Source organism: Eulemur rufifrons, chromosome 12 (assembly GCF_041146395.1).
Source record: "Eulemur rufifrons isolate Redbay chromosome 12, OSU_ERuf_1, whole genome shotgun sequence".
Classification (NCBI taxonomy): Eukaryota; Metazoa; Chordata; class Mammalia; order Primates; family Lemuridae; genus Eulemur; species Eulemur rufifrons.
The window spans coordinates 10556526-10581265 of NC_090994.1; the positions used below are offsets into that span (position 1 = coordinate 10556526).

At 44.3% G+C, this 24740-nt stretch overlaps 2 protein-coding genes across 5 annotated transcripts in view; one reads left to right on the top strand and one right to left on the bottom strand.

Moving 5' to 3' along the window:
• CSGALNACT1 (chondroitin sulfate N-acetylgalactosaminyltransferase 1) overlaps positions 1-3963 on the top strand; it is a 72892-nt gene extending 68929 nt beyond the window's left edge. For both annotated transcript variants that reach the window (XM_069485189.1, XM_069485190.1), the window contains exons 6-7: positions 295-376; positions 3032-3963. In XM_069485189.1, the coding sequence (XP_069341290.1) occupies positions 295-376; positions 3032-3308 (359 nt within the window). In that variant the 3' untranslated portion in view covers positions 3309-3963. The remainder of the gene's footprint in view (positions 1-294; positions 377-3031) is intronic.
• A 6394-nt stretch (positions 3964-10357) lies between these two features.
• The window catches only part of SH2D4A (SH2 domain containing 4A), a 55024-nt gene continuing 40641 nt past the window's right edge, over positions 10358-24740 (bottom strand). For all 3 annotated transcript variants that reach the window (XM_069484892.1, XM_069484893.1, XM_069484891.1), the window contains 3 exons: positions 21265-21395; positions 12387-12610; positions 10358-11967 (listed from right to left, as the gene is read on the bottom strand). In XM_069484892.1, coding sequence (XP_069340993.1) covers positions 11875-11967; positions 12387-12610; positions 21265-21395 — 448 coding nt within the window. In that variant the 3' untranslated portion in view covers positions 10358-11874. The remainder of the gene's footprint in view (positions 11968-12386; positions 12611-21264; positions 21396-24740) is intronic.

Sequence of the window (24740 nt, forward strand, 5' to 3'; positions counted from 1 at the left end):
GTTTGTTTTTGATTATGCGTGTGCGTGTGTGTGTGTGTGTGTGTGCATGGCTACACCCTAGAAACATTCCGGCCAGAGGTGCCAGAAATCACAAGGCCCCGTTTGGGGACGGGTGGGTTTACTGTGTTCTGTGTGTGAGGAGCTACAGCCATCTGCATGTCCCCCACGTGGTTGTGGCTGTTGAGCGGCGATGGGACTGGCTCCGTGCTTTTTGCTCACGTGAGTGTGTGAACACTCGTCCCTATTTTTGTCCACTCTGTCCTTCCCCCTCACATGACAGTGCTTTCCTTGCAGGTCATAAAGAAAGAAACTGGATTTTGGAGAGACTTTGGATTCGGGATGACATGTCAGTATCGGTCGGACTTCATCAACATAGGTGAGCAACGCTGCATCTCTGCTGCCACCCAGAGGCCGCCGGGCTGTGCAGCCCTGGAAGGAATCGAGCAGATTTCCAGAGTCTGGTGGTAAAAGTGGTGCCATTTCCTTTAAAATAATTATAATTACAATAATATTTAAAATGCCATTGCAGAGGTCATGGACTCAGGGCTGGACCTGAGGGGATTTGGGGAGTTGGGAGAGGCAGCACTTTGGCCCCTATAATCCTCACCAGCACCTCTCGGTCTCCCCAAATAAGATGCACAATCTGGGATGAAAAGGCAGCTTGTCCCATAAAGGCGGCTTTGCAGCAAGTTCTCTGGGGCCTCCTTCCAGCCGGGTTCTGGCCGCTGAGCCCTCCCCACGCAGGACAGCCTGAGCCTCCCAGGAAGGGTCAAAGGGAAACACTGGGAACTGGGGGGAAAGACACTAAATCCAGATGTCACTTCAAGACCTGAGTGTGCGGTTGCTGTCAGTATACACATGCTCGCGTGTACACCTGTGGGTTTCCAGAGGACAGAGAGGAAAAGGCCCTTAGGTTGCGGATGGGGACCAAGCCTTTCAAAGGTGAAGGGACTGCCCTGGGCCTCAGAGCACATGACGGGGCACAGTTGGGATGAGAACTGAGGTCTCCTGTCCCCCTCGGATACCCACACCCCCTCCCCATGGCAATACTTACTCGTGTGCCTCTGAAGGGAACGGGACTGTGGGTTATGCATGACTCGGGCGGGAATGAGCAGGGCTTGGGTGGCAGGGGCAGCCCTGCTCTCAGGGCAGCACGGAGCTTCCCATCCCAGGTCCCCACGACCTGCCACCCTCACTGTCTCCCAGGCTGCCCCCACTCAGGCCCCAGGCCCAAAGCTGCTGCTTTTAAAATCAGGGAGGAGGAGCGGCCCCAGGTTTGTCATATTCAGAAATGACGCGGACTCCAGGGACTATAGAGCCCTCAAAGACATCGCTGGGTTAAAAAGAGAAAGAAAATCAAAGAACTTGAAGTCAAGTCCCCGTAGAAGCAGCAGAGCACCCAGCGGGGGCCGGTCTCTGCGCGGTGGGTGCTCTGCAGGCACCCAGCGGCTGACAGCAGGCGTTCTTTGACTTCTCTAAGAGAAATATTCCTGAATGGTTATGTGCAAGTCAAATTTTCCAAAATAACATTTCTAAAGATTTCCATTTCAAGAAACTGTTTCTGTGCTCTTGGTACGGGGAAAGATGATTTTGCGATTGAATGGTTTTCCAATTTGTATTTATAACATATTGGATTCTGCTAAATAGGGACGTAGCTCTGAGTGACAAAAGTGGGCACAGCAGGGTGGGAAGGGTGCTTGTCCTCAGTAAGCTGTTGCCATGACCTTGGAACCTTTGGGGCACATTTTGACGCCATTCTGGTGGTGAAAGTGGTGCCATTTCCTTCAAAATAATTATTATAATAATAATTAAAATGCTATTCTTTGCAGTCTTGTACTTCGTGCAAGTGTCTTGTGAGCCATGTATCTAATAAGTTAAAATGATAACAAATCAATTACAGTTAACCAAACACTTCCCCTAACTTGTTGGGTTATGATACCTACTTCATTTAAGCAGGAAAAAACTACAATTCAGGAGAATTTAAGTGGCAGGTTCTAAGAGAACTAGGACACAAATTCTGGACCCCTGACTCATACACATTTCTTTGCCCACCGTGGAGGGGTCACGGTCACTCATATCAACAGCCCAGGGGCTGGTGGGTTGCGGTTTTCTCTGGGCCTTGAACCTCCTCTTGGTTCTAGTGATGCCCCGGTCAGAGCAGCACAGCTTGGGGTGTGCAAGGAATAAACAGGCTGCATGAGGATGTCTGAGAAAATACGTTGAGAATCACCTCACTGTTTCTTGTAAGAGTTAAATAAATTTCCTGGGTAAGAAAGAAAAAAGACAAAGAGGCCAGTGCTTCTTTGGTTCCATCTGGGACCCAGTGGGCTTTAGGTTAAGAAAAGATACAGGGCATCTCAGCCTGTAAAGGCGAGACTTCACCAGGCCACGGCTGACTTTGTGAAAGAGTTTATTATAAAATGAAACAAGATTTTTTTTTTTTTTTTTTTTGAGTAGAACATCAGAACTGACTCTGAGGCCAATCCCTTTAAAATGACTGATTTCGCCAGCCGGTGGTGAAGTCACAGATTTTCAGCACCACTTAGGTCTGTGATAGGAAGAGGGCTTAGCCGGACGTGACTTGTTCACCCTGAGATCCTCTTCACTGTCACACTGCAAGTCCCAGGTTTCTGCAAAGGCAGGCGGAGGCCACATCCAAACAGAAACACGAGAATCTGCACTGGGAGGTTTCAAGTTGAAAAGTTGGGCTGCTGCTGAGCTCTTACTGGGAGGCCGGGGCCACTCACGCGCATTGCTGGTGGCTCTTTGCAGCAGCCAAATGCTTGCAATTTTGTTCGGAGTCTTGTTATCTCAAGAAGTTGGTGCTGTCTGCCATGAAGGTCATCTCTGTTTGGGATTTCCAGGGCCCCTGGGCTGGACAGCCACTCTGGTAACTTGGTGGGGCAGAGAAGCACACGTGTCCCCTGAATGTCTCTTGGAGAAAAGTTCTGTGCTTGCGCAGCTGGGAGAGGCAAATGCAGAACAGGAGGTGGCAGGGCAGCATGACTCACGGTGTGTTCTCTCCTGACAGGTGGGTTCGACTTGGACATCAAAGGCTGGGGCGGAGAGGATGTGCACCTTTACCGAAAGTATCTGCACAGCAACCTCATAGTGGTGCGGACGCCCGTGCGGGGCCTCTTCCACCTGTGGCACGAGAAGCGCTGTGTGGACGAGCTGACCCCCGAGCAGTACAAGATGTGCATGCAGTCCAAGGCCATGAACGAGGCGTCCCACGGGCAGCTGGGGATGCTGGTCTTCAGGCACGAGATAGAGGCTCACCTCCGCAAACAGAAACAGAAGACAAGTAGCAAAAAGACATGAACTCCCAGGGATGGATTTGGGGAGACATTTAAACTTTTTTTTTTTTTCCTTTTGCAATTACCGAACAAGTGGCTGCAACAAGGAAAAGACTTCCAAAAAGGGCGAGAAAAGAAATTTGATTAGTAAAAGACCAAGAGGACAGAGCCTCCGATTTCTCTCTGGTTGGCTTTATGCAACAGAAATTAAAATCTCCACTTTGCCTGCAAAAGTAGCCCAGTTGCACCCTGTGAAGTGTCCGACAAAGGCAGAATGCTTGTGAGATTATAAGCCTGATGGTGTGGAGGCTTTGATTGTGTTTACCACAAAATGAGAGCTCTTGTTTTCTGTGCTCATTGAAATGCTCATGAATTAAGACCAGTTTTGTACAAAGTTCATTAGAATGAAAGGCAAGCACATTGCTCCTCTTACAAATGGTCATCTCAGTAGGGCTCTAGTTTCTAGAAATGCTAAAATATCAGAGGGCAGAAGAGGAGACACGACTTGTCACAATCCTCGTGAGCTTATTAAACAACATTAAATGGACCAGAAAAAATCCTAAATATTGTGTCATTTTTTTCCCAAGATCAATGAAAAATAATCTCATCTTTTCGGTGGTTGTTTTAACCATTTCCAGTTAGTTTATTTTATTTAAAAATGCACTTTTTTTTTTTTTGGCTTGTGAGTTATATTCTGCTTAAGTAGCTACTAATCTGCAAGCCTTACAAGAGAGCACAAGTTAGCATACATTTTTATATTTTTTAAGAAGATACTTTTAGATGCATTATGAAGACTTTCAGTTCAGAGCATCAGGTTGATACCATATCAAAGGACGTGCTAAATGCTGATCCTGTCGGGCGCTGAACGCAGACCTGGCGACATGTGGAAGGTGTGGTTTGGAACTTTGGGTTGACACACGGATACTTCATCTGAAGACTGTTTCTGAAGAAGGGGCAACTGAACGCTGGAGGAAAAGAAAAAGACCCTTTTCACTTTACCAGAAAAGGAAACTCATTGTAGACCGGTGATATCATGATGTATTTAAAAGTCAGAAAACACATTTCCTCCTCAGAAATGGGGACCACTTTCTTACCTGTTCAAATAAACCAAAGTATATACTGTGTGAACCAAACAATCTCTTTTCAAAGCAGGGTGCTCTTCCTGGCTTCTGGCTTCCATAAGAAGAAATGCAGAAACATTTATTTTATGAAAGATCAATTCTTCTTCCAGAGTCTAGTGGGATGGAAGATTTTGCTACGTGTTCATCCACCCCAGGCGAGGTGGAAGTAACTGAATTATTTTTTAAATTAAGCAGTTCTTCTACTCAATCACCAAGATGCTTCTGATAATTGCATTTTATTACAGTTTCAAAGTATTTTTTAAAAATACAGTTAACACGGAGCGGTTTCTACATTCATGTGAAAATTATTTATTTATTAGCCAGCACCAGATGCATGAGCTAATTATCTCCCTGATTCCTTGCCTTCTGTTTGCCCACAGTAAACTCATTGTTTAAAAGCTTCAAGAACATTCAAGCTGCTGGTGTATTAAAAAATGCATTGTATTGATTTGTACTGGTAGTTCATAAAACTTAATTAAAACACGGGCCCTGAATGGAAGGTGGTATTGCACAGCTAATAAAATATGATTTGTGGATGTGATTTCTTCTTGGAGTAAGAATGGCATGTTTTCAGCTTTTGGAAAACAGTATTTTGGGCATACACCAGGGTTTCTCGACCTTGGCACTACTGATATTTTGGGCTGGATGACTCTGCTGTGGGAGCTGTCCTGTGCATTGTAGGATATGCCCAGGAAGCATTGAGTCTTGGGCTTGGCTAAGGCCCTTTCGAACTCTGCGTACTCTCTCTGTTCCTATTTTGTTCCTATGAATTGCCCGGTAACCAGCCCGGGTCGTCTTACTGAGCTGGGGTCTCTACTATATGGGGGTTTCCTCCCAGCAGTGGTGCGCTACCATAGCCTCCTGGGAGACAATTATCAGTACTACTTCTCAATCCTCACTCAGGTGGGTAGCTTGAAATCGACCAGGGTGGGAATATTTACACCACAGAGATTGGCAAACATTACAAATCAGGCCTTCCCTGCCCTATGGCATTGTTAACTAAATCTTATCAGGGTTCAGTAGTGCAATGTGGTAGCTAATATGGTTTCTCCAACCAGACAACCTGGGTTCAGATTCCATTTCTTTCACTTGCAACTTGCATGAGCTTACAGGAGTCACTCAGTGTCTATGTATCTTAATTTCCTCATTCAGGGTGATACATGCAGTCACTTCTATGTCACACGATTGTTGTAAAGATTAAATGAGCTCATGTGTGTGAAGTACTTAGGACGTGAGAGGGACTAGCAGGTGTCTGTCGAGCTATCCGTGTTTGACGCATACGTCCTCATTTAGGACTGTGTCGCTGGCAGTGTCTGTTAAGCGTCTCAGTGTGCCCTGGGCTGCTTGGATAAAGTCAGAGGGCCATTATGGGCCATACAGTCAAGATTATGAAACCATCATATACACTGTTGTCCTCTGTTTTTGTCACTCTGAACACTCTATCTGAAGGCGGAGGTTATTAGGAGTGTGAAATATAATGGATAATTGCTACCTTAAATTCCGAGCTCAGTCATTGGAGTTGATGGCCCCCCAGGCAGGCGGGAGGCATTAGAGGTTTCGAAGGAAGGAGCACAGCTGGGAACCTGGTGTGCAGAACGCCAACCCTCTAAGGTAGGTAATATCATTACTTCCATTCTCCACGTGCAGAAACTGAGGCTCAGAAGGGTTATGAACTTGTGCAGAGGCCCGGCCAGCGAGTGGCTGGCTCCAGGGCTCAGGTGGCATCTCCCACCGCGCAGCCAGTTCCAGATGGGCTTGGAAGGTCTGGGGCAACCCGGAGTGAGTCCAAGGCCTGTCCTCTGTTCCTCAGTTTCCCACTGTTTCTCTGCTTTCCAACCCTCCCCCGTTCCCCCGCGAAATCCCCTGACAAGGGTGTTTAACACAGTGATCCAGGAACAGTTAAGCAACCCGACCACCTCCCTCCAGCCTCTGTGTAATTAATTACCGGTGGTGTTAGGGTTCCGTGTGGGATTGGAGCCCCGAGACATTACATTTAAAGACTGTCCTGAGTAGGAAGGGACAGCAGGTGGGAATACTTCCTTTTACATAAAAAGACTTGATACTGTTTCTGAGAACTGCTGATTAGACATAATGACCTTGGGCAGTTCCTGTGCGAGGCTGGGGTGTTGTACTCCCAACACACATCAAATAACTGGCAGCGTTGCGTGATCCATATTCCGATTAGCTTTATATTTTAATTCAAAGCTGTTTCTCCTGGCAGGGCTCAGTGCTTTGCTGTTGCTGCCAAAAACTGTGGGGCCTGTGCCAGTGGGTTGGGGTGGGGCAGGGGGTTGCTGGTGGGGTTTTTTTTTTTTTCTACATAGAGAATCTGTTCTTTCCTGTCATTGGAGGTGCCTTTCAGACTCTGCATCGCTGATCCTTTGAACGTGCCTCTGCAGTAGTGGAGCCCAGTGTCGTCTCGGCTGTGTGTGGCTCTGCTGTTCTAGCCGGAAGATGGACAGAACAGTAAGGGGGGAGGGCGGCCCTGGGGAGGGGCACAGCCCAGCGGGAGGGCGAGCCTGGCCCTGGGGAGATGAGCCTGGCTGTGCTCCTCCAGGGCCCAACTCCAGCTTCCACGGTCACCTCAGAGTTCCAGGGAGGGCCAGGCCACCCATGGTGGCCTCTGCCCAGGATGCACCAAATGTCCTTCAACCTGGCACGGGACATGTGGTGGACTGGATTTATTCTTCATCGACCTGAGAGTCAGACACTTTAGCTTGAGCTAAGCGAAGTGCAGCACTGCCAGGCAACTCCTTCCTCCTCCACCAGGCCCCCACTCCCAAGCTTCTACCCCCCCACCGACCCACCCTCTAACCCCAAGGGCTTAAAAAACGCCAACAATAAGCACCACCTGGCCTGCTAGGATATTAAATCCCACTTGAAAAGCCTAAAAATCAGCATAAAAAAAAAATAAAACCTCAAATTCAAAGAAAGGCTGAAGGAAAAGTGTAACTACTTCATCTTTTTTTCCAGTTATTAGCCTCAAACGGAACCATGTGAACGTCACGTCGATGGCGTGTGGGGCTGCCAGGAACAGCAGGGAGTGGCCCAGGTGGGAAGCTTCTCTAGAGCCCTGCCATGCTGCTGGGAGAGCACCCCCAAAGGTAAGGCCTTTGCCATTCTGTGTGGTTACTGGGATCTTGACTCCATTGGTGGGAAGACTTCATTGAGGGACATCTTTCCAATTGACGGGAAGTAAAAGCTGATTTGAACTGACAAGGCTTGGGGGGCTTGCCCCTCCCTGGAAGTTTGTCTCAGTGTTGGCTCTGCCTGACCTATTTGGGAGACAGGTGGAGCTACTCCCAAAGGGAGCTGGGTTTGCAATAAGTCTTCTGGTCAAAAAGGAGACAAATAGGTGAAGATCTGTGATCAGGAATCCCAGGGAAAATGAGCCAGTTTGCCAATGGCCAATTTGGGGATAAAAGCTGGTTCCTCTCAGCTTAGGGGGTTGTCAAAAATCAGACATGAGCAAATGCCCCGCTCTGTGCCAGTTCACATCCAAACTGAGCAAGCCGTTTCTCTGCAGGTCAACTGGCTAACGTACTGCATCATTCATCATTATATCCCTTACTCTTGAAAAGTTTCCCTTTCCTCTTTAAAATTCACCCCAGAAAGTCTAGGAAATGGGCCATTAGGATATGCAACCCATTGGTTACGTTAACTGTGTTGATAAAGGAAGCCTGGATGTATGGATCCTGGATTTGTTGAACCCCCCGATTGTCTAGGAATAGTTTTAATTACCTTTTATGGGGCACTTTCTCTATGCCAGGCACTTAATAGATTTCTAATCCTCAGAACCCAGAGGACTATAGTAACTCCTGTTTTAGAAATGAACAAGCTAAAACTCAGACAGGCTTAGTAATTTTTTTCTTTTATAATTCCACTCAGCTATTAATAGTTGATGGTATAGCCAGGACCCAAACTGCTGGGTTCTCTATTGTATCAAGCTACCTCATGGTCTAATGATGGTTTTACCACCTATTAAAACAAGGGGACTTTTCTTACTTAAGCCTACTGATGGTTTCAGTCTGGGGCAGCCATGGGAAGTCTAAAGATCTTTGCGTAGGGAGAGAAGGAAGGATGGCAAGTAACCTGGAAATGGAACAGTGGTACTGAAATCCCTACTGGAGGCAGCGAAGGGCAGAATTAACATTGCAGAAAATGTAATCTTCGATGTGGAAAGGACAGGGATGAGAAGGTCTCCTAAAATACAGCAGCAAAGAACAGAGAGGAAAACAGGATGAGATTACAACATGGAAGGCAAAGAAGAGAAATCAAAGTGAGATTTGTAGCTATTCCTGAAGAAGAGAAAAGTTCAATTCAGACACAAGTATTAAAGATAAAATCGTAGAAAACTTGTGTTTGGAGAAAAGACCTGTGCATTGCAGACTTAAATTAAAGCATTTACCATGTGTTTGACAAGAATGAAAGCACAGAGGCTGCATGGAGACATGGCCATGACTGTAAATTTGTGTCTTCTTTGTGCACCAAAGGGCAGGAGCCCCAAAGTATGTATGTGTGAGGGCTGTGAAACATGTTTGGACTCTGGTGCATGATGAAAGCTCCTTTATAAAAGGTGGCAATTGCTAAAATTTAGGCTGTGATTTTCCATTTCAATCTGAAAACAGATTTCATGCCATGTTAGCACATGTGCTATTACACTAAAAGGATGGTTAATTACAAAGCATCAGCTAGGACAGGTGATTTTTGGTGTAAATGCCCCTAAGATTTTTTTTTTTAGTGACCTGTCCAATGTCCACCTTCAATTTTTCTTTCTCTTGATCCTTTTTCTTCTTAACTGTCTCTGTGCTTCACTCACCCCTACCACCATAGGGTAAGGGTTGAGCCAACTAACACCTCTTGACATTGCTTAGCGATGCTGTTGACAGTGAGGGACAAGCTAACTTCCTGCTGCATCCTCCTGCGGCAGGGCAGGAGGTAAGAACCAGGCCTTTCAGCAGACATGATGGGAGTTTGATGGGTCTATGAAGGTCTGGCAATACGGAGGTGACAGCCGGAAAATCTTTTAAGAGGGAGATTCCAGGATCTTATTCAGGGAATTGAGGGAGAAATTAAACATGGGAAGGGAGTGAAATTTGGGCAGAGTCCCAAAGAGTTAGAGCCCCTGGGAACCTTGATAGTAACATGAGGGCAACACTTCAGACCCAGAAACCCTGGGCAGATGGGTCAGGGAGCTGGGTTCGTGGAGGTGACAGAAGGGGAGGGGAGAGGTCCGGGTTGGGACATTCTTGCCTTGGACCATAACTCAGGTCAGGCCCAGGCAAGACTGAGCCTGCAGTGGAGGCAGGATGAGAAATCAGGGCTCCTCAAGCCCAGAAAGCAAGCAACTCTGTAACCTAGTCTCCTTCCCTGTGAATTTCAAATATTAATCCTGACCCTCATAGTATCCAACAGCAGACAGTTGATTCCTGTAAATAGCAATAACCAATAGGATAAAAAAGCACAGAACTCAAATCTGCTCCTCCTTGTAATATTAGGGTAATTCAGTTGGGTCGTTTCCTGTTTTTCTATTAATATGTCTTCCCCTAACTCCCGCAGCAGGCTGTTGCTCAGTGTGGTTATGTCTGAATGTGGTCATGCTTATTTCCTTCAATATGATTGTAGGCAGAGGGTGATACTGGAATCTTATGTCTTCATAATTATCAGTGACTATTGGGTACTTTGTATTCACTCCAGTGAGCAACTGAACCTCGAAATTTTGAAGCTGGATGAAAATCATGAAGATTGCCCCGTTAAAACACCTTTTTCCCAAAGCAGAAACGGAGGCTCAGAGAGGTAAGGGAACCTGTCTGAGATTACACAGAAAATGGGGGAAAGAGATGAGAATAGAAGTTTCTGAATAATGCCATGGCTGTTGAATCACTAATAGATGGGGTTTTTATAATAGTTTAATATAAACCACATGGAACATTACGAGAAACAGTGATATAAGTTTAAAAGCTTTCTCGTCTCACACAGTCCCCAAGTGCTGTACCCAGCCAGCCACCTCATGAACATACTGCTGTGTCCTTCTGTTTTCATTTAAGGGCAAAGTAAAAAGAGGCTGACCCAGGAGTCAGTCCTGAGATACAAGCAGATCTCCGTCCTCCCTCCAAAGAAATGATCTTGAGTGGCTGAGAGCTGCCTTGGGTCCCTGGCCCGAGGCTGGGCCCAGAGTCACTGGTGGTGGCGTAATGGACCAATCTGTCCCAGGGCCAAACAGACTAGCTGGAAGGTTTTTCTCAATCTCCCATTTTCACTTTTTCATGACAGGGGTGGACTGTGTAGCAATGAATGGGTGTCTCCTGTGCGTTGGGTTCCATAATTAGACCGTATTAGCTTTCTCGGGCCTCAGTAACAAACTACCATAAACTCAGTGGCTCAAAACAACGAATTTATTCTCACAGTTCTAGAGGCTGGAAGTCTGAAATCAAGGTGTCAGTTGGGGGAGAGTGTTCCAGGTCCCTCTCCTGGCAGTCCCTGGTGTTCTCTGCCTTGCAGCTGTGTCCCTCCAGTCTGGCTCTGGTGTCCCGTGGCTGCCTTCCCTCGGTGTGAGTCTCCATTTCCAAATCTCTGTCTCCTTGTAAGGATGCCAGTGGGACCTCATCTTCACTTGACTACATCTGCAACCCCATGTCCAAATGAGGTCAGGGTCACTGGTACAGTGGGTTAAGACTTCAGTACATCTTTCTGGAGAACACAATTCAACCCACAGTAAATAGCATCCAAACAGCACACTTATCCTGTCTACGCAGCGGTAATAACAACACTGTATGTGAGCACGTGCTTCATCCTATTGGTGCACTCTTGGGGAGAGCCTGCACCGTCCCCCTCTCCAGCGGGAGGAAACACTGATACATGTGTGCTTTCCTCCAGTCCGCATGTATTTTTATCCACGTTAATCCTACATTTTAAAACTTCTCCTTCAACTTACATTCACGGCTTGTTTTTCTGTGTCTCACATCCCGGTTCCAATGTGCACAAGAAGTGACGCATGTTTCGATCATCTTGCCCAGTGAAGGTTTCACCGCCAGCATTGCTAAGCCAGCGGGGGACTTCCTGTAACTGGGACCCTGATACTGCTGGAGACGACACAAGAGAGAGTGTAGGGGTCCTACAATAGTCCATACGAGATACTGCTTTGGGAAGTATACCTTAATTTCTAAAAAGTTCCAATGTCATCTTTGTTCAAAGTCATACCCTTCATGTTAGGTTACACTGAGACTTTTCTCTGTACTTCTGGAGCGCTTCTGAGCACAGGCCATTTTCTCCTGATGTGAAACTCCAGCATTTGTGCAGAAGGTGGATTTCAGGAGGAGACTCCGTGGAGACCTTCACTGGATCAGCATTGGGTCTGCTGCAGGGTGACTTTGGCTTCACACACAACTGTCTGTGTCAGTCGTGTCTGTGCAGGGGAGAGCCCAGCCGGAGGTCGCAGGATGACCCAGACAGAGGGGTCACTCGAAGAGCTCCAGGTAGTCGGGCGGCTGGTCCTGCTGCCCACAGGCGTAGAGAAGGAGCTCCTGCCCCAGGGAGGTGATGGGTTCCTCCTGCCACGCAGAGGGCACAGGGTCAGAGGGAGAATGACACGCCCTTCCCTCCCTCCTTGGAGGATGTCACTCCCTGCCCACCCTTGATGTACATGAACTTTTCTTAAATCTCTCAAGATAGTCATGAACTTTCTTTTCCACAAACTTTCCCCCCAGGGCTCAAGCTCTAACTTAAGACCATTCTCCGATGTGATCAGTATGTGGTTTTTCAGCAACTCCTATGATCTCTGCCCCAGTGGGGTCCCCTGAGTACCTGAGGAGGAAACTAGGTTCTATGATAATAGACATGCAATTAAGAATCCTGATTATCGGGAGGAGTTACCAGACTACTCCCTCTTTCACTTGTCTCGATTGTTTTTGTCTTTCCTTGCTACAGGACAATAATGCACCAAGCCTATGAATTTTATCACTGGTCCCACCTTGTGATACTCCACCAGGTCCGCCAGGGTGGCGTGCTGCAGCTGGTCCACGCCCAGGAAGCTGTAGGAATCCGCGGAGGCGTCTATGAGGAAGTGTTTGCAGCCCTCGGCTGACAGATAGGACAGGGCGTAGCCTTTGATCCTCTCACTGACCCGGATCAGAAAACTGCCCGGCCTGCCGGTGCTCAGGAGCAGCTCGTTTGCTTTCTTGAGTGGGACAATGCCTGTGGGAAAGAAAAACCATGGGCATTTCATTTCCTGTTAAATCCAGCTGTGTGGATCAAGTTTAGGGAAAAAAAGCAATGTTAAATGTATGTTAGGCTTCTAAGGGATGCAGTAAAATATTCTTCTGGTACTTGGTTACAGGACAAGGGTTACTCAGGTAAATAGTGTGCTTAAATGTTTACCCTTAAGCAGCCACATTTCCACTTCTACCCCCACTGATGCCAACACAGGTGTTACATGGTTTGTGAGGGTCTTGCAGGAGGCCTGCTGGTCACACCGGGAGTGGTAGGAAGACCCCTGGCCTCTCTCCAGGGAATGCGGCTCTATTGCACTGGGTCCCAGCAAGGTGACTGATGCAGCTGCGTCACATAATCAGGTCCAGCCGTCTTTCTGCCCTTTCCCCTATGAAACTGACCCACTGGACATGCTGTCGGCAGCACTGACACTGAGTGAGCCTCTTGGGTCAGATGCCAGACCGACCACTCAAGTGAATGCTGTATAAGTTCCAGTAGATGATACAAGCTGCAGTTTCCCCCCCAGAAAGCCACTTAAATGGGCTGCTGCTTTTGTCTATTTCACCCTCCTAACTATACCTTGTCCCACTGAAAAATTACACATGATAACCGTAAGTTGAAACAAGGCAACGGGTCCCAGCTTAGGTGGGGACTGCATTAGAGTGTCTGTGAATCCAGGGATGGTCTTCACTGCCACCAAAACACTGATGAAGGAAATCAGAGATGACACAAACCAATGGGAAAACACCATGCGCATGGATCAGTAGAATCAACATTGTTAAAATGTCCATACTACCCAAAGTGACTTACAGATTCAATGCAATCCTCAGCAAAATACTACCATCATATTTCAGAAATAGGAAAAGTAATTCTACGCTTTGTTTGGAACCAAAAAAGAGCCCTACTAGCCAAAGCAATCTTGTGGCATCACATTACCAGACTTCAAACTCTACTTACTACAAGGCTGTAGGAACCAAAACAGCATAGTATTGGTGCAAAAATACAGACATAGACCAAGGGAACAGTAGAGAACTCAGATATAAAACCGTCTACCTACAACCTGATCTTTGACGAAGCAGACAACAATATACACTGGGGAAATATTCAATAAGTGGTGCTGGGAATGTTGGATGGCCACAGGCTGGAGAATGAAACAGGACCCCTCTCTCTCACCACTTACAAAAATTAATTCAAGATGGATAAAAGACTCAAACGTAAGGCGTGAAACCATAAAAATTCTAGAAGAAAATGTAGGAAATACACCAACAAAGGGCTAATATCCAGAATATACAAAGAACTCAGATCAGCAAGAAAAAAACAATCCCATTAAAAAGTAGGCAAAAGATATGAATAGGAGCTTTTCAAAAGATAGACAAATGGCCAACAAACATGCAAAAATGCTCAATGTCACTAATCATGCAAATTAAATGCAAAATTAAAACCATGAGATGTCACTTCACCCCAGTTAGCATGGCTTTTTATTAAAAAGTCCAAAAACAACAGATGCCGGTGTGGATGCAGAAAGGAAAGCTTATACACTGTTGGTGGAACTGCTATTAATACAACCTCTATGAAAAAACAGTATGGAGATTCCTCAAAGAACTAAAAGTAGACCTACCATTTGACCCAGCAATCCCACTACTGGGTATCTACCAAAAGGAAAAGAAGTCATTTTATCAAAAAGACACCTGCACTTGAGCATTTATCGCAGCACAATGCACAATTGCAAAGAAGGTGGAATCAACCCAAGTGCCCATAAATTCATGAGTGCATTGACAGAATGTGGCATATATTAATACGTACCATAGAGTACTACTCAGCCTTGAAAAGAATTAATGTCTATTGTAGCAATGTGGTTGGAACTGGAGACCATTATCCTAAGTGAAGTATCTCAAGAATGGAAAAACAAACACCACATGCACTCTAATAATTTGGAACTAACCGATCCGCACACGTGGGCACAAAGAGAAGTAAAAGTCACTGGATATCAAGAAGGGGGAGGAGTAGAAACCTACCTAACAGGTACAATGAACACTACCTGGGTGATGGGCACACTTATAGCTGTGACTTAAGCATTATAAGAGCTATCCATGTGACAAAAACATGGATAGCTTAACCCCCTTAATATTTTGAAATTAAAAAAAAAAACCAAACCACTGATAACCCATGCTTGGAGGAGGAGTAGTATTCTGGAAAGGATTTTGGTCTCTTCCCAGACTTCCTGATCAAGCTAACTCTGAAATTCCAAGTTACTACAACAGATAGGGCAGATGTTATAACATCTGGATGTTATGCCTTTAGATACCTAAAATGAAAGCTATTCTGGAAGATTATAAACAAACCTGAGCTAATACTAACTCATGTACGAACTCTAAATCAAAGTCCCCTACAGCCTCTTACCCTCTGTAATTATTACCTATTATTATGCACTGATCCGGGCACTATCTACTCTCCTGAGATGCCACAACACAATAAAATGATTATGTGAAGTTCAAAAGGTACTTGCCCTGGAGACTGGGCTTTGAATAATGCAAGAGGGTGATTTCTTTCTTCGTTCCTCTTGCTTTACAAGAGGATTGCTATCCCTTAAGAGCTCGCTTTCTTGGGATATCTAAAGATACAGGTCGCTGTGCAATTTGTCATCCATTTATCAAGGGCAACGGTGCATTTCAGGGTATCCTGGCTGGGATCTCTGCCAAGCAGTGAGCTTTCTCTGCCTGGGTAGGGCATTCGTGTGCACAAAGCCAAAATCTGATGTCAGATGTTGATCACCGCAGACTAGGGCAATCTCTCTACGCTATTTATGGACCCCTGATCTGCCCCTGGTGTGACCCTAAGAATTCTGAAGCAGAGTCTTCATCCCAGCCCCTAAAGGCCTTGACACTTCGGTGCTGCCCCCGTCCAACCAGCTCCCTTCACACACATTAGAACAATCAAACCTATCTGACGTCATAGGAGGATTTCTGTGCTAGTGGAAAGGGGCAAATAAAGACACTGCTTTTATGTCATCCGTTTAGTAAACCAGACTTTCACCCAGGGAGTGGTCTGTCAGTTTCAGAGCTGAATCCAGACCAGGGGTGGCAGAACTCCAGCAGTCCGGAAGAAAGCAGATGTCCCTGTGCGAGGTCTCAGGGACAGCACCTGGCCCTGAAGAGCCTGGGGCTGAGCTGCGGCTGACACTCCTGCCAGCCTGCACCCCCAGCAGGGAGGGCTGCTGAGGGCAAGCACAGAGAAAGGCCCTGCTCCTCTCTGCATGATGCCAAGGCTCCCCGCCCCCCCAGAAGTTCTGTGATGATGAAAAGTGGCGTCAGTGCGGGCCATCTGGTAGCCACAGGTGGCCACTGAGCACCTGCAATGGAGCTAGTGCAGCAGAGGATGTACTTTAATTCTCATTTGAAACCACATGCGGTTAGTGGCTACCATACTGGACAGTGCAGCTCTAAACCTCTCTGTAGCAAACATTCTGCCCAAGAAAGGCCCAGAAGAACTATTTTTTGCACAACAGCAGGTAAACAGACCTCAAGAGACCTGATGTGACTCAGAAACCACAGCAGAGCCCAGGTTGGAAACACAAGTGGCAGGGACTGCCCCACAGGAGGAAGGCAGTTCAATGGGATACCCTTCGTCACAGCTTCCTCCTGGAGAACTACTCATTCTGCAAAATTCAACTCAAGAGCATGAGGCGTTTGATTCCTCCCTAAGCAGCCAGCCTCAGTTTCCTCGAGGCCTGCTGAGCCCCCATCCCCACCTCTGAGTGCCCACCTGGCCCAAGGTCTGAACCTGTTCCTAAAACATCTCATCTGGCTCTCACCTGTTCCCACCCTCCACCTGGGCACTCACCTAGTTCTCGCCCCCATGGGAGCACTCACAGCACTTCTGCCATGAGTGTCTCACCCGCCCCCATGTCCCCAAGACCTCCTAGGAGGCAATCACCACCAGCCCCAGCGCCTGCCACTTACAAGATGCCCAGGAAAGGTCTCATGAATGCTTGTGTCTCACAATCAAGTCAGAAACGTACCTTGCTAGGACATCTCTATGCAGCCACCACCTGTAGTCTGAGCACTGATATCACAGGGACAAGGGATGCATTTCGTGTTTCTATGGAGTACCTCCAGGCCTAATTTTATTTGTACGTGTCCATCTGCACAGCCTACTTCCTGCATCTGGGAAATATGTGTTTAAAAATCAAATGAAGGTAACCAAATAATAAAGTGTATATTACCTCCTCTAGTCCACTACGAAGATGTAACTTACTACCCTCACATAACAGATGAGAAAACTTGTGCCACAGAGAGCTGTGGCACCTGTTTCAGGTCACTCAGGCTGGCCAGCAGCAGTGCTGGGGTTGGACCCAGGCAGCCTGACCCTGGAGTCCACGTTCTCACCCCTGTAAGCAGAATTCCTCCTCCTGCACATCACCAGTTGCCTTTTTACCTTTTACTTAATACACAACTGTGAGGCAAGCAGAGCTGATGTTATCATCATCTCTACTTCTTAGAAAACAAAGGTAGGAAAAGTAAGTGCCTAAGGTTACAGGATTAGTGAGTGATGGTTGCAAGTCTCTTGTGTCCCACTCTAGGGTTTTTGTTTTTCTGACACACTGGGCTCACAAAATTTTCTTGGAATGGGCTAAAAATAAAATGAATATTTATTTCACAAAGAGATGTTCATTTCTCACCTGGGCAACTTAAAGAAGATCCATTTTTCAGTGATTATGTGCAGTCTGCCTGGCTGTAGGGACAGGACGAGAAATCAATGACCTTTCCAACCTCAAGCTTAGGATTCATATTGCTGGAGACAGAGGCTCTCGAGTACTTTCTTATTAATACAAGGACGGGAATCATTAGCATCATTTGTTCTCACTTTGTTAATGGCTAATGCTTACTGACTAGGGCTTGCAACATGGTGCACACAGTTCTGAGCGCTTTACGTATATTAACTCATTTAATCCTCCAATCACCACTTTGAGGCAGGAACGTCATTATCTGCACTGCACAGATGAGGGACATATAGAGTCAGGGGACTTTTCCTGAGGCCACACAGCTAGTTGGTGGAAGACTCAGACTTATAGCCAGGCAGTGTGGCCCCAGACAGATATTCTTATTTCTGCCTTCTCATTCCCTGGCACAGAGAAATATTGTCCAATATCCTCTGGCCACAGCAAGAGAAATCTTCAAGAAAGCATGTGATGCCAAAGAAATGTCCAACGCCAAAAGCATGGTTTTTAAGATACTTCTTTAAACAGTAGGATCCTCTTTCTGTACAAAATTCTGAGTAGAACTCCCAAAGCAGTCATTCTTCACCTCTCACACACTCACGTGCCCTGCCCTGGGCTCTGAGGCCCCTCGGGGTAACTCAGGGCTCCAAGAGCACATGGGAACTTGCCAGACGGGAGTCCTGGGCATTTGCAATGGGAAGGTTAGGGCTCCCGGGCACAGGCAAGTGAGGACTCAGCTGCATCCCTTGCAAAAAACTCGAGTAGGAAAGGTCTTTGGGGCCAATGGACTATTCTCCACATTAATGGAAAAACATAGTAACCTTTCTGTAGAAGTTTGCTGCACTGAATAATTTATGAGAAAAGTGAGGGTCTTCCAGAAAAAAAAAAAAGCAACGCATACAATTTTCTTCAGAAAAGCTAGCTCTGCTCAAATACATGTGTGTAGCTTTGACCTCTTTATGTTTCATCTTCTCCTGTGACTTCAAAATCTGAACAAATACTAAGCAGTAACATAGGAGGACTACAGAGAGGAATTCAGACAGAAAGTGCTTTGCTAAAAGAAGCCCTGCTGGGCTGTCACAAGGTCAGGGCAGTGACTTCCAGGGGATGGACTTCCAGCTGTCCTTGTCTGCCACACACAAGCAGTGACAGATTCTTGCTGCTGGACACAGCCTATCTGCTCCGCAAAATATATGAATCGCACTTATAAATGAGGCAGGATGTGTATGTCGTCTGAGGCTTAGGAACAAAAAGGCTTTGAGAAGTCACATAAATCAGTAACTTGTACTTGGTGAAGACAAAAGCTTGAAAATCCCTTTGGGACAGATAGGCAGAATTTTGATGGCCCCACAATAAAGAAATCTCCTCTCCTCAGCAAAATAGTCAAAGGACAGATTTTCACTTATGGGCATCACTTCACAGGCTCACTAAGATTTTAGCCTGAGAGAAACTTCAGGAAGCCTCCGTGTGCCTGTCTTAATGTGATCTATTCAGTCCTATCTGCTCAGTCTGAGGTGGTATCTGGTCCCCCTGAAGGAACTGGGGGGTCACAAACTTCCAGGAGGAGAGTTAGGAAGGGACGCAGGACTCCACCTCAACAACTGCCTCTGGGGAACTCAGGTTCCAGAGAATAACTTCTCCCACAGACATGGATAGGATTTACCCCCCAAAGAGAATGAGACAGCAGGATGTGTCAAAAATAGAAGAAATCAAAACAGCTGAAGTGTGAACTATCATATGTTGGTATTCCACCAAAGTTAAAGGGATTTTCTTTTTAAGTAACTTAAAATATTGGAACTAAAGCATTTAGAGGACAGGTTCGATTATATGCCACCACAGCAAAAGACATCCATACGAAACAAATAAAGATGGAAATAAATCATGAACAGTCCAATTCTATCCATATTTGAGTAAGAAAGTGTTAATTACATTCTGAGAAATAAAAAACTATTGAGGCACAGAGTAAATATGTGAATTCTCTAACCACGGAAATAATCATTACAGAAAATTCCTAAATCAGACAATTTGTTATGCATTTTGTTTTTTTTATAATCCACCTTCCTACTCCAATCCTTCCCAATTTCTAAGCTCCTATATAGTGCTGTATTTTTAGTAGGGGCAGGAAAATTTTGATAGAATTGCAAAATGAATCTGTGGGTTTCTGGACAGAACTTCAAACTCCAATTGCATTCTCTGGCCCTCAACCAAAAAAAAAAGAAAAGAAAAAAATTCAAAAATGGACAAAGAACCTGAATAGACATTTCTCCAAAGAAGATATATAAATGGCTGACAAGCACATACAAAGATGCTCACCATCATTAATCATTAGGGAAATGCAAACTGAAACTACAATGAAATACCATCTTATACCCGTTAGGATGGCTACTATCAACAAAAACAAACAAAAAACTCCAGAAAATACCAAGTGTTGGCCAAGGTGTAGAGAAATAAGAATTCTTGTGCACCATTGAGAGGAAGGTAAAATAGTGCAGCCACTATGAAAAACAATATGGCCAGCTAGTCAAAAAAATTAAACCACAGAATTACCATATAATCCAAAAATTCCACCTCTGGCTAAATACTCAAAAGAACGGAAAGCACAGTCTTACAGAGATATTTGCACACATATGTTCACAGCAGAACTATTCACAAAGCATGCAACATGGAAAAAACCCAAGTGTCCAATGACAGATAAGCAAAATGTGTAGGCAGGCAGTAGATTATTATTCAGCCTGGAAAAGGAAGGAAATTCTGATATATACAACAACATGAATGAAACTTGAGGACATTATGCTAAGTGAAATAAGCCAGTCAAAAAAAAGTACTGTATGATTCCACTTATCTGAGGTATTCAGAGTAGTTAAAATCTTAGAGAAAGTACATACCATGGTAGTTGCCAGTTCTGCTGTAACGTTCTGACCACACTAGGAGCCCTTTGGGAAAAAGCCTATCACAAGAAATTATGTTCCATTTAGAAGAGTTTGCTGTGCTCTGTGTTTAGGAGCTGACTTTTGTGGTCTATTTATGTGTGAGATGATACTACTTAGAAGGGAGCTGCCTTACACGTTATTTAAACCAGACACCCTTAGCACAAACATGCTCTGTAAGACAACTAAAGCAGCTTCTGTTGCACCCACAGCCAATTAGTCCAATTCAACCACAGACCTCATAGAAGCCATTTGAGGCCAGAAGCCACTAACTTTTCTCAATATCCAAGAAACAGAAGTCAGTGAAGTGTGAGTTGGGTAAAAGGCAGGCTTGAATTAACCGAATTTCTCGGGTCAAATACAGAAATGCTTTATTAGTTAATATCTACTCAGGATCCAGCAAACCCAACCTTGCAGCCGTAACTACATACCAGAAACAAGGGATCCAAAGCACAGAATTTTTAATGTAAAAGCTCCAAAAGTTCAACTCCTTCATTTAGCCGATGAGGAAAATGAAGCTCAGATAAAAATTGTTTGCTACATAAAAAGAAAATGATTTGCTCAAGGTCACTCAACTAGTAATAGGAGAGCTGAGTCTGAAGCCTGATAACCCAGTGTCCTGCCCAGCACACCCGGCCACCATCACTGACGACTCCTGGTTGGAAGGAAGACAGTGCCATTTGACAGAAGTCACAATGAAGTGTCCGAGTGGCACGTCGGTAGGAAGTACTGCTTTTCTCACCCACCCTGAGATGTGTGATTTGTAGTGGTAAATTAACCCACAGTGCATACAGTGGCCATGAATGCTCACTGCTTTCTAAATACTCATGAGAATGCATTAGCAACCTTTGACAAACTGCTTTATGAAGATAATTTAAAGATTCTTCTGGGTTAAACACAAATAAAAGGAAGCTCTGATTCTTTCTGCCTTCCTGGTGCATTAGCAGTTTCATCCACCCGTGGACGAGTTCCTTCAATGGAACCTCTGCACTCACCATGGAACCAGGGAGCTATGGTGTCTGAGGTTTTCTCGTAGCCTGCTCGAAACGGTAGCTGCTCCTCTTTAAACCAGCGGATGATGTCCTCCTGGGCGGAGCTGGATGCCGTCCTTGTCACACCCTCATTTCTGTTGTTTATAAAAGTTTTTCAAGTTAGATTTAACTAATTTGAACATAATGCCCTCAGAAATATATGTCTTTACACACACACACACACACACACACACGTATAGAGAGACAATTACAGACATTTCAAGATGTGATTACACAGGCTGAGCTAATGGGAATTGGGCCCCTGCACACCACCATTATACAACTTCTCAAGCGCAGAGAGAACGGGACATCAATTTGTCACTTGTCCTTTCCATCCTAAAGGGCTAGTTATGGGAATGAGCCACTTCTATGTTAATGCATAGATCTAAATTCATTTTTAATATGAATTAGAAGCTCAATTAACTCCCAATTAAAGTGATAAAATAAACATTAAAAATTAAAATACACTCTTACTCCAACACTATTTTCCTAGAGAGCATGTACTTGGAAACAAAAGAAATCAAATAGAAATCATTGCTTCCCTAACATTTTCATTATTTGATTTTTCTCTTCTATCTCTATTTCCATTAACCTCTTTGATTTGCTTTCTTCTTCCCACACTTTGAAGACTGCTAAAAACCAGTCTCAGTAATATGAAGTAAAAGGAAGAAATACGAAGACTAGTAAGAAACAGATATAGGCAGCAGAATCATTTTGAAATAAATTCAGTAGCAGAGCTTAAGTTCTGGGATGTAAGTCAATTTCCACTACAGAAAATAACACTGCAATGTAATAAACATATTTCCAACTCCCATTCAACAGCCTACTGACTTTGAGCACAATTCAATTTAAACACAACACCACCACCACTGCAGTCAGGAAAGTATCCTGTCTGTGCAGAGACCTGCTGGGAAACATGCACCTGTCTGAGCCAACAAGATGGACTCGCCAGTCTCCATCATAAAGCAGATCTCGAGGGGGTTCCAGTCTCAACTCCAGCCCGTCTTGCTGCAGTCAAGGACCTATCCCATCTGTGCAGGGACCTGCTGGGAGACACACCTATCCATGCCATCCTTTGCCAGGTTTCCCAAACAGCCCCAGTACCCTCTTAGGCCTTCACCATGCATACCCTGGAGCCCTCAGAAGAGTTGCAGCAAGCCTGGACTTAGAGCACCCTCTAGTGATGAGACAGCTGCAGTGGTCACAGGCTCAGGAGACACAACAGTCTGCTTGGAATGTCTGGAAGGCCCTCTGAAGGACAGGCACAAACAAAGCCAAATTGTGAAGACTCAATAGATACCTAACCCCTCAATAAGCAGGCATCATTGCACATCCACAAGCATCAAGAACGTTCGGTGAAATATGACCTTACCAAACATACAAAATAAGGTGCTAGAGATCAACCCTAAAGTGATAGAGATGTGTGCTCTCTCAAAGAATTCAAAATAGCTGTTTTAAGGAAGCTCAACAAACTTAAAGAAAACAGAGAGAATCGATTCAGAAATTTATGAGAGAAATTTAACAAACATTGAAATAATATTAAAAAATCAAACAAATCCTGGTGCTGAAAATCGAATGAAACAAAAAGTAAAATAAAGAGCATCAACAACAGATTTGATCAAACAGAAGAATCAGTGAGTTCAAAGACAGGCTATTTGAAAATATACAGTGGAGAGAACAGAAAAAAGATTGAAAAGATATGAAGAAAGCTTACAGGATCTATGGGACATGAAAAAAGCAAATATTCCTGTTATTAAAGGAAAGGGTTGTAGAAAGCTTATCCAAAGAAATGACAGAAAACCTTCCACACCTGAAATAAGAAATATCCAGGTACAGGAAGGTCAAAGGTCACCAATCAGATTCAACCCAAATAAGAATACCCTAAGACATACTGATCTCAAAGGTCAAAGACAAAAAGAGGATCATAAAAGCAGTGAAAGAAAAAAAGAAAATAACATATGAGAGAGATCCAATATACCTGGCAACAGACTTCTCAGCAGAAACCTTACAGGCCAGAAGGGAGTGGGACAATATAGTCACAGTTCTGAAGGAAAAAAAAAAACCTCGCAACCAAGAATACTGTATCCAGAAAAATATTCCTTCCGAAATTAAGGAGAAATTAAGGACTTTCCCAAACAAAATCTGAGCGAATTCATTGCTACCAGACATGTCCTATAGGAAATGCTAAAAGAAATCTTCAAACTCAAAGAAAAGGATGCTAATGTGATTGCTATTCTTATATTGTAATCATGGTATGTAAACCACTTAAATCTTTAGTATGAAGACTAAAAGACAAAACTATTAAAAATAATTTGGTAAGAGATAGGCCATATAAAAATGTAAATTATTACATCAAAAATTCAAAATATGTGGGAATACTAGAGTTAAAGTGTATATTTATTATTTTGTGTAGTTCTTTTTTTTCTTTGTGATCAAAGTTAAGTTGGTATCAGTCTATAACTTGTCATAACTATAGGATGTTTTTGTTAGCCTCATGGTAACTACAAAGCAAAAACCTATGATAGATACACTAAAAATAAAAAGTAACCAAAATATACTACTAGAGAAAATCACTTAACCACAAAAGAAGACTGTAACAGAACAAAGACATAAAGGATCTATAAAACTAGAAAACAAGTATCAAAATATTAACAGTAAGCCCTTACCTATAAATAATTACCTTGAATTAATTGGAGAATGTAAATGGAATACAGTCTCCAATTAAAAGACATAAAGTAGCTGAATGGATTAAAAGGAAAAAAAAGCAAGACCCAACTATATGCTGCCTACAAGAGGCTCACATCATCAGTAAGGACACATACAAACTGGAAGTGAAGGGATGGAAAAAGATGTTCCATGCAAACAGAAACCAGAAAAGAGCAGGAGTAGCTATATTTATATCAGATAAAAGAGACCTTAAGCCAAAAACTATAAAAAAGACACAAAGAAGACAAGTACATAATGATAAAGGGGTCAATACAACAAGAAGATATAACAATTATAAATATATATGTACTCAACATAGAAGCACCTAAATTTAGAAAGCAAATATTATTAATAGACTTAAAGGGAGAGATAGACTGTAATACAGTAATTGTAGAAAACTTCGACACCCCGCTTTCAACAATGGACAGATCATCCAGACAGAACCATACCCTAGACATTTACAGAACATTTTATCAAACAGCCACAGAATACACCTTCTTCTCAACAGCACATGGAGGCTATTCCCCAGGATAGATGTGTTAGGCCATAAAACAAATCTTAACAGATTTTAAAAAATTGAAATCAAGAAATTAATAACAGGAGGAACATTGGAAACTATACATACATGGAAATTAAACATGCTTCTGAAAACTATAAAACGTTGATGAAAGAAACTGAAGAGGACATGAATAAATGGAAAGATATCCTATGTTTATGAATTGGAAGAATTAATG